The sequence below is a fragment of the Ylistrum balloti genome, unplaced genomic scaffold, assembly GCF_031769215.1.
Source record: "Ylistrum balloti isolate Yb309-2 unplaced genomic scaffold, AGI_CSIRO_Ybal_v1 Utg370998, whole genome shotgun sequence".
NCBI lineage: Eukaryota > Metazoa > Mollusca > Bivalvia > Pectinida > Pectinidae > Ylistrum > Ylistrum balloti.
In genome coordinates, this window is record NW_026782557.1 from 393,074 (window position 1) to 403,036 (window position 9,963).

The window sequence follows — 9,963 nt, forward strand, 5'->3', positions numbered from 1 at the left end:
CTAAAGGTTCAACTGCAGTAATGATTTTTAAACAGAAAGAAAACCGTCGAAAGTTAGAGGCAAAGAAAACGGCGAGGAGAACTTTCTAACATATAAGAATCGCCTTTACAAATCGCTAAAATTTAATAGTCTTCCACCATTTGAAATATAAATTCATTTCCTTTTAAAGCAAAGTGAAAATCAGCCCTCTCTGCATCCTTTGTAACACTGAAAAAGGAAACTATTGACATTTATTTTGAAAAAAAAGTATCCACATCTGTATTGCATTTTTATGCTTCCTTGGTGTACCTCAACATGATCACAACGAACGATCCCCCATATATTAAATCAACTTCCGGGTGATAGTTTCCGGTTTCGGCGGCTATGTTTGAGAGAAGAAAGCCAACATAATTTTGAGTGATCTTCAGTCATGGTGGCGTGGAATTCAACAGAGGCGGAATTCGACGAAGAAAGGGGGGAAATCGTGTTGATAAGTCGCCATCGCCTGCAAGATGATGCACTTAAATTGAACGCAGGAGCAAAATTAGCCAAATGTGTCGGAGCTGTCTCGATCTTATTTGTCAAGTCAGATTTTAATACAGGTGCGTCTCTCGGCGTCTCTTATCAGAATCAAGATTCCGACTAGTCCACTTTATACAAGCTCCTGGTGCATATATTGAACCACATTCCTCATTCTAACGTATTTACCTTGTTATGATATCTGGGCACAAACTAAAGGTGTTAAATTGTTATATCAACCAGAGTGCTACTCATAACCTATGTAGGTTGAACAAATGTTAAAGCAAGATGAAACTGTTTAGAATCGTCCAATCAGGAAAAGAGAGAAATACAGTCATGTAGTAATTCCCTTTAAGCTTTATTGGAAAGGAGCTTTCAATCGAGTTTGTCCATAGATGGAGAGGTTACTTTCTTCCTTAAAGCCTACTCCTTCCTACATGCATGACAAATTTGTGCTGGTGAAAAGACTGGATGCAAGGACCTTAGTTAAAAAGAAGAAGAAGGTAGTAGTGTAACTGTTTATAATCTACTTTTATAACCTGGGTCTTTTAACTGGTTTCAGTCAGTGAGAATTTCCCATTAGTAAGGTAGTGTGAAAGAACAGGGAAAAAACACATTCCTGTTGAGTGCCTTGACCAGGAATTGAACCCTGGTCTCTGGCTTGATAATCGACCAGCTCTACCAACTGAGCCAAATAAACATGCTCATTCAGCTAAATGATAGAGACTGTATTTAACCTATATACCAGCCACACCAAGCAGCTACTATCTCAGTAGTATAGCTTTCACTTAATAGAGAGGATATTAGAGATCCTGTACAAATCTGGCCCCTATAACGCCACCATCTGAAATGGTATTCAAATTACATTTGTTCATGCGGTATGGGTTCTTAGGTCCCTAGTTCTATTCTCAATCTGGCCATGTCATATTTTCCATCTCCTGTTACATTAATAAGTGAAAAGAACAAATGTTTATTCACTTTTTACTGACCATAAGGATTAAATGTGCAAACCCAGACATTCTAGTTCACCATTCCACCAATTCCCACCAAGGTTTCTTTAATATATAGATAGTTTCATTGTAGTTTATAGCATTCCATTATTGGAGGGAAGTTAAAAAAACAGACACTTCCATTCAATCCAGCCACAAGAATTAGAAATCTGGAATGGCGATCAATTTTGATTACCTATATTTATACGTGTTCCATTTCTTCAACAAAAACAGCAACAGTCTTTCCTTTACTAATAGAAATTCATATTTCTATGTTAAATATACATGTTATTAATTCATTGTTTGTCAGCATGCTTTGTAGATTGTCCTTCTTTTATATATTGATATGGATAAATTTTAATCTTTACATTAGATAGTATTTAAATAGGGAATCTTACATAGCCCTTCTGATTTGGAATCATTACATTGGTGAAGGATTTACTTGATTGATCTCCATCAGGTAATTGAAATTTCTGAAAGTTTCAACGATAATGATCATTGTTTGATTGCCTTTCTCGTCTTTTATATAAAAATGTTTTACAATTTTCAAAATAGATAATCATATGTTATGATTTAATTTCAACCATTGTGATAATATGTGGATTTGCTAATTATAAGGTCAACCTTCATTATGATAGATAGTAATTTTATGACAGGACTTAATTTTTAAAATTTCATTCAAGTAACACAGGTACATGTATTGTTCTAAAGATGAACAGTTATTTGAATTGTTGATATTCATTGTTAATTATAACTGAATCATTCTTTTTAATCACATATACTTTCCCTTTTTTGTAGACTCAGTCAAACCTGGAGAGAAAAATAATGATAATGAGAAAGTAACAGTATCACTTCCTGCCTCCCTCAGTGTTGTACCAGTTCCATGTCCAAGCTTTATCCCCTCACCAGAACTTGATAAACATCTACCCGAGTTTCCTGTCACATCTAGTAAACCAATCAAGGTGCTCTCCAAGAAGCCATCTAGTTTTAATCAAACTGCAATTTCTGGCTGGGTTCAACAGGAAGGTGAAGAGGATTTAGAGGAAGACAATGGCAGGGAGGAACCATGGGCCAGTGAGGAGTTATCTCCAATGCCAGCAAATTCAGGGAGAAATGAAAGCAGTCAAAGGAGACCACCTCAGTCATACCAAGCAAAGAAAAGTCAAAAGAAACCCTCCTCGTTTACCTCAGTGGAAGCACAAGGTCTTGTTAGTGGATTGAAACAAAAACTTGATACCATTAATCTACCACAACCAAATGTAGGTACAGACAAAGGAATTGAAGTACGAGGAACTTTTAAAGGAAAAAATACTTTATTAAATAAAAAAAGTACGGGTCCAAACAAGTGTAAATACTGTCGTAAAGTAATAAATTCCTGGGAGTCAATTGTAGAGCATGCACTGGAGGATCATGGCATGATCTCGGAGGACTCGGATGAGGTGGCCTGCCCTATATGTAAGGGCCTTTTCAGTAAGAGGGACATGTCTGCCTTCATACAACATGTGCAGCTACATGACAAGAATTGGCAAAATATGTGCAAAGACAATCCAGCTATGTTTATACAGAATTCAGATGAGCTGAGTTTTACACCTGATCAGGATTCCGACTTGGAGGAAAATGAAGGAGAGATGTACATTGATGATTTTGAGGACGGTCAGTCTGAACCTGACCTGCAGGGTTCCACAAAAAGGAAGAAAGGTGGGAACAGGTCATTTCCACGTCTGAATGCACGTCTCACATCTGAGGTACTGAAGTGTACTGAATGTGGTGACCAAGTCAGCAGTTACAGCAATATTCTCCACCATTGTAAACTACATGAAATGTTCAAACAGTGTCCAGTATGTAGTAAACAGTTCACACTGAGGGGAGGTCTTCTTCGTCACTTCATCACTCATGTGGACAATAGAGTGTTCACCTGTCCATCTTGTGATGCATACTTTACCCGTAAAGATAATTTGAAGAGACACATAGAAAAGAAGTGTAGTGGTATTCCAGGGAGTGGCCTCCTGGCTGGTATTGGGGTCATGGAAAGGCCCCCACAGCAAGCACCAGGTACTGGACAAGGTAAACGTTTCAAACCTAATCCAAAGGAAAAACTTGTCCTGAAGTTTGGTAAGAACTGGCCACACAGACCATTGGATAGCACAGCACCAGATATGTATGAATCACCATCAGACTATGGTACACCAGATTCCAGTAATGAGAATACATCTGAACAAGATTTCAGAGAGACAGACACAGAGATAAAAACTGAACCACAGACTGATGATGACCAGCAGGCATATACTATTGGTATGGAAGAAAACACGGGACATGAACGATCAGACACTGACCAAAACCAATTCCATTTTTCTCCAATACCTGGTCCTAGTAATGAAAGCAATCCAAGACCAGCTCTCAGCTACAAATGTGCTACTTGTGATGTTCACTTTAACAGCATTCAGGAACTTAAGAGGCATGTTGTTGTCGAACACTCTGAGGAAACGCCATCTTCAAGCAATCTGCAAGGATATGAAGGAACAGAAGAACAGGACATTAAACCTACATTAACATTCCCTGGTAGTAACCATTATACTTCTGACCTTGACTACACATTCTCTCAAGATCGCCAAACTCACCCCAGCATCACTCACAAGAGCATTCAAGAAGAACTGCAGGCTATGGATGTGATTGACATTGAGTCACTCGGCAAATTCACTGACATGGATGAGGATAGTGCTCAAAGTCAAAATCAAAGAAGACAAAATGTGACAGGGTTTCCTAATAATCTGATAGGAGATAACAGTGCTCATCCTGCAGGATCCTCAGAGTTAGGAGTAGTGGGAGGGCTAGAAGACATGGGAGATAATTCCTCTGACTCTAATCTACTAGGAGTCGACAGTCCTGATCAGTCGACCAGCATGGACTCATTCTCAGAACGGAATCCAGATTTCTTAAGAAATGTGGGAGTTCCTAAAGGAAGGAAAGGAGCCGTGAATAAGACTGCCCCTATTTGTCATTTCTGTGGCTTGGTTTTTGAACGCCCAGTTGACATTCTCCATCATGGAGAAGTCCATGAACTAGAACTTCCCAATCAGTGTACATGCACGGTCTGTCTAAAGGAACTTAGTGGAAAGGACAGTCTTCTGCGCCATGCCAACTCACATATAGGCCGGTGGTATCCGTGTGATATATGTTCTGCTAGTTTTAGTCGCAAGGACAACTTAAAGCGACACAGAAGGAAGCATGATGAACCAGGAGGCATGGAAATGTTGATGAACCTGATGCCATCTGGTCTGGAGCTGATAAGTGACCAGGATAGTGTAACCCAGTTTCAGGATGCACAGTAACCTTAGTTTAATAACATTACATAATATAGACAGAGATTTACTTATTTGGTTTTTTGATGTAGTCATATTTATTTTGTAGTGAATTTTGTAATCATATGAACATTTTATCAATTTTTGTCAAAAGACAATTTATGTGTTCAAATGTAGTGAAAAAATTTATTTTGAAATTTATTACTCTTCTACATATTCATTTATTCACTCAAATCTATAATGCCAAAGCAGGTTTCTCATGACTTACTAAAAATGTGGCTTACGAGAAAGTAGAACTTATTGGGGTCTTTTTTACAAAAAAATATTATATTGTACAAGAAAATTTAGTTGTATAATAGACGCAAATTTTGAATGAAAACTTCAGCAGTATGTCCTTGAATTTAAAAGTTAGGATCATATTTTGAATTTAAAACACAAAGCCCAGGTTGTTCTTGTAAAGGATATGAAATGTGTCTCTGTTATGGTAGTGATAATCTATCGCTTAGTCACAAGTTACCTCCCTTTGTATGTATGTAATCACTTGTGTGAGTGTATGGAAACTACGTGATTTATTATCGACAGTGTGAGTCTGTAGATGAACAACCATTTCACTAGGTGTGCATTTAATTGTTGTTCATTAAAGTTGGAAGATTTCTATAACGGGTCTGTCTTGCAAGTTAATGTTCATGTGAGCAAATTCTGAGTGAAACCACAGAACTCTGTTATAAAGAACTAGGTATAGTTTTATAGTTTTTGTAAAGATTTTTTGTAAAGAGTTTTGTTTCAGCTATTGTTGTCATGATAACTACCACAGATTTCCGTTAATTAGGGAAAATATAGATATTGCTTCTAACTTGATTAGTATTTGTATAGGTTATAAACAGTAACTTTACACCACATTCTAGAACAATTTTTACTTTTCACCATAAGATTTGGTATCAGGGCCAAGCATTCTCATTTTATATAAGGAATGCACTCTGTGATTATAAGACAAAAACTAAGCAGAAATTTGACAAAATTGACTAAATATTCAGATTTTGTTAATTTTATGCAAATTTCAGGTGGTCACCTTGGTGATCATAGCTGAAATAACAAACATATATTTATTAGAATGGTATCGGGAAGTATTTGCTATTTGAAATACTCTTGTACAATGATATGAGTTTTTAAACTGGTGAATTTGGGGCCCAAAAGAGGCCTTAAAGCTGTTACTTTTACTGTCAGTGGGGAATATTTCGCTTTGTTTACTTTTTGAAAGCTTTTCAAAATCATATATGTGAAAAACATTTTTAAAATCATTTTCTTGAATAGTACTTTAAATGAAATGAAGAACATTGTCTATATCTACAATCTTGATAGAATAAAAAAATGTTCTCTTCTTTATGAAAATCATATCCTAATACTTTTATAAAAGATTGTACAAGATTTTACACGTGGTTATGCGATTTCATTTATATCATTCTCTGCTTTAAGAATCCAAATAATGCTGTATTTTGTTAATTTTAAAAAAGTATAAACTCTTATTATTATATTTAATGTTTTTTTAACGTGAATATGTGCGAATGTTTTATAAATTGCTGTTTAATTATCAAATGGCATATAGTTTGCAATTGTATTTTGCTGGTTAAGGTTTTGAAAATACATACATGTGCATTCATAATGCTAGATATTTTATTCAAAATCTCTTCCTTTACAAACAAGGAAATATCTAATAGAAGTGGTGAGCTTGTAATGATTTTAGGTCATCTGACCTGAAGGGTCAAGATAATCTACTGCTATCGTGCATCGTCATGCGCCGTCGGCTGTCTGTAGTAATCATTGTTGTTGGGGAATCATTTCTTCAACTCAAAATGTTGAATTGACCCCTAGGACCTAGCAGGGGGCTACTCTCCCTTAATACTTAAATGAATTTTAACCAAATTTGGTTTGAAACATCATTGAGGTGGAGAATCATTTCTTAAATTCTGAAATTTGATTCAACTGTTAGGAACCAAGGGGCGGGTGGAGCCCCAGATGGGAAAGGTAGTCAATATTTTATCTTTAAAGTGTTATATTTTCTTAATGCTTACTTGGATTTCAAGCAAATTTGGTGTGAAACATCATTGAGTGTGGTGAATAATTTCTTAGATTCCAAAAGTTGATTTAACCCCTAGGGACATAGGGGTGGGGCCCCAAATGAGGATGTTAGACAAGATTTTACTTCAAAATTGTGCTCTTTCTTACTGCTTGAATGGATTTCAACCAAATTTAGTTTAAAACATTACGGAGAGTTGGGAATCAATTCTTAAATATAGAAAGTTGATTCAACCGCTACTTAATATGACTTAATGATGTTGATATGCTTGAAAGGTTACAGGGGCCAGATATGTTAAAATATATTGAAATTACTTCTTCTCAGTAACCAAAAAGCCCAGGTTGCCAGTAGCATGCCAGGATGTAGGGCTATCATCTTTCTTAATATGAATGACATTGACCCTCTTTCAAGGTCACAGGTATCAAATGTGTTAAAATGTCAAAATTACTTTTTCTCATTAACCAAAAGGCCCACAGTACTGATACTGGACAAACTTTCAAGGTCACAGGGTTCAAATGTGTTGAAATGCTTAAGCAACTCTTTGTATAAATGGTGAATCTTGGCCCCCTGGAAGAAGGAGGGATTGAGCCCAATCTGGGAAATAGAGCAAATTCTTTAAAATCCTATTCCTGTAGGAATGAATGGATATTTCCCAAATTTAGTCTGAAGTATTCTTTGATAAAGGGGAATCAATTGTGTATAAACAGTGGTTCTGGCCCCTTAGGATGGGAGGAGTGGGACTCTGTTGGAGAAATAGAACAAATTGCTTAAAATTCTACTTCTCCTACTATTAGGAATGATTACATATTTCTGAATAGCAAAATCAGTCAGGTGAGTGATGCAGGAGCCTTGGGCCTCTTTTTTCAGAAATGGGGAAATATCATAAAATACACAAAGTGTAGTGTATTTAATCAATAGAATTAATTTATAATTATATTTTACAGTTGTAAAAGAAAAATTACCTCTAAAATACTGACAGGTCTACTTCATTCCAACAACAATATCATAACTTTTTTTAATATCATTTATATTTCATACAATTCCTATTTGAGCTGAATGTTGAAATATTGAAATATTAACTTCTGAAACCTGGAAAAAATCTTGAAAAAAAGTGAATAAAATCAATTACTTTCTTCCTGAAACGGGAATGTCCGAAGTCCAACATGACTTATTGTGACATGAGATGTTACTTTTTATTGCTGTCTGATTGTGTACCAGTGTGTAAGTTCTGTTGTACTTGTTGATGATTTGTAAGAAGATGAATGTTGCTGATATATCTTCATGTTTGTGATTACAATATTATTTCCTACCTGTTGCCAGTAAAGCTCAATCTATGACAGTATAACTATGATGTAAAGCAGCCAGTTATCTCCTAAATGTGATATTCAGTTCATCCAAAAATGAATATTTGTTGTATATAATTTAAAAAATTATTTTGAATTATCAAAATATTGTTGTCAAGCTACATCCTTTTGACATGTCACAATGTCAATAACTTGTTAGCATTAAATATTTCAGCAATATGAACCAGTCACATCTCAGTTAGGTGTTGATAAGTCAGTGTTCTTAAAACAAATTACAAATTAGGTTTTGAGATATGCACATTTTACAGATTTGTTCTTTATGAAGGGCAAAGTATGAAATATTTCCAGTAGATTGTAAACTAAATATACCCTTAAGTGTTCTTTTGATATATAAAATGTAGTAAAATCTGCTAAGTAAGAAATGTGAGATCCACAGGCAAATTAAAGAGATGTGTATCTACAATGATTATTAAGCATTGTAAACTCTTCCATCCATAAATTTATTTTACTATATAAAGAGATCTCCTTACAATTTTTTTGGTCCTTGTGTTTAAAACATGTTTCCCTCCCTATTTTGTTGTATATCTTATGGTTGTGTCCTGTATGTTTATTGTGTCTTTGTACAAATTGTGTTCGGACAACATTTTGGTATCTTGTATATTATTTTCTATGTTCAATGCATCTTGTGTTGTGAATCATCTAATCAGGTGACAGAAAGTTACTTGTATCATTTCTGTACAAGAGTATACACGTTTGATATCAGTGGACCTGATGATGATAAGTTATGTACAATGTACACTGACCATAGTGGTACACATGTGTAGATACGTTATTCCTTATCGTTATCATCCAAAAACTGCTTCTAAGATTCTATATAATCATTTCTGTAATGTGGTTTAGTGTAGTCAACAGCCAATGGTGATGCAGTATGACTGTATTGTGTCATTTTTCTTGGGACAGAACAGAGTTTTGTATGACAGAAAAGAGTACTCTGGTCAGACCAAAGGAATGTATAACAGTACTGTATGACAAAGCAGTGTACTCAAGACAGAACAGAGTATACATATATTAGCAAATGAAATGATAAAATAAACACTGGAATTATAGAAAGTCACTGTAACTTCTGATGAACACATCACAACATCACTGATAGCATGGAATGCATATATGGTCCCTGTAACTCCGATGTTCTCGTCCGAATTCAAGCATGGAATGCATATATGGTCCCTGTAACTCCGATGTTCTCGTCCGAATTCATCTCCTCCTGTCAAATTAATGGGCAATTTCTATTGGCCACATAGGTGGAAAGCTACAATATACACAAGACCAACAGTACCTGACCTAAGGTCCGCCACGAATGTTGTGAGCCCATAGGTTGAAAGCTACAATATACACAAGACCAACAGTACCTGCCCTAAAGTCAGCCACAAATGTTGTGAGCCCATAGCTACAATATACACAAGACCAACAGTACCTGACCTAAGGTCAGCCACGAATGTTGTGAGCCCATAGTTACAATATACACAAGACCAACAGTACCTGACCTACGGTCCGCCACGAATGTTGTGAGCCCATAGGTTGAAAGCTACAATATACACAAGACCAACAGTACCTGCCCTAAAGTCAGCCACAAATGTTGTGAGCCCATAGCTACAATATACACAAGACCAACAGTGCCTGACCTAAGGTCAGCCACGAATGTTGTGAGCCCATAGTTACAATATACACAAGACCAACAGTACCTGACCTACGGTCAGCCACGAATGTTGTTAGCCCATAGGTGGAAAGCTTCAGTAGAC

General features: G+C 36.0%; 1 protein-coding gene across 1 annotated transcript; it reads left to right on the forward strand.

The window, feature by feature from the left end:
- Positions 1 to 409: 409 nt before the first annotated feature.
- On the forward strand, positions 410 to 4,816 carry LOC132559927 (zinc finger protein 236-like). Its single transcript, XM_060224559.1, has 2 exons — positions 410 to 581; positions 2,286 to 4,816. Exons 1-2 carry the CDS (start codon positions 410 to 412, stop codon positions 4,814 to 4,816), a joined length of 2,703 nt encoding a protein of 900 aa, XP_060080542.1.
- The last annotated feature ends 5,147 nt before the right edge of the window (positions 4,817 to 9,963 follow it).

What these genes read in the sequence shown, in the direction of transcription:
- LOC132559927 (XM_060224559.1), top strand. Translation starts at nt 410, where the DNA reads ATGGTGGCGTGGAATTCAACAGAGGCGGAATTCGACGAAGAAAGGGGG. An exon ending in CAAGTCAGATTTTAATACAG is followed by an intron (nt 582 to 2,285) that starts GTGCGTCTCTCG and finishes CCTTTTTTGTAG; the next exon opens with ACTCAGTCAAACCTGGAGAG.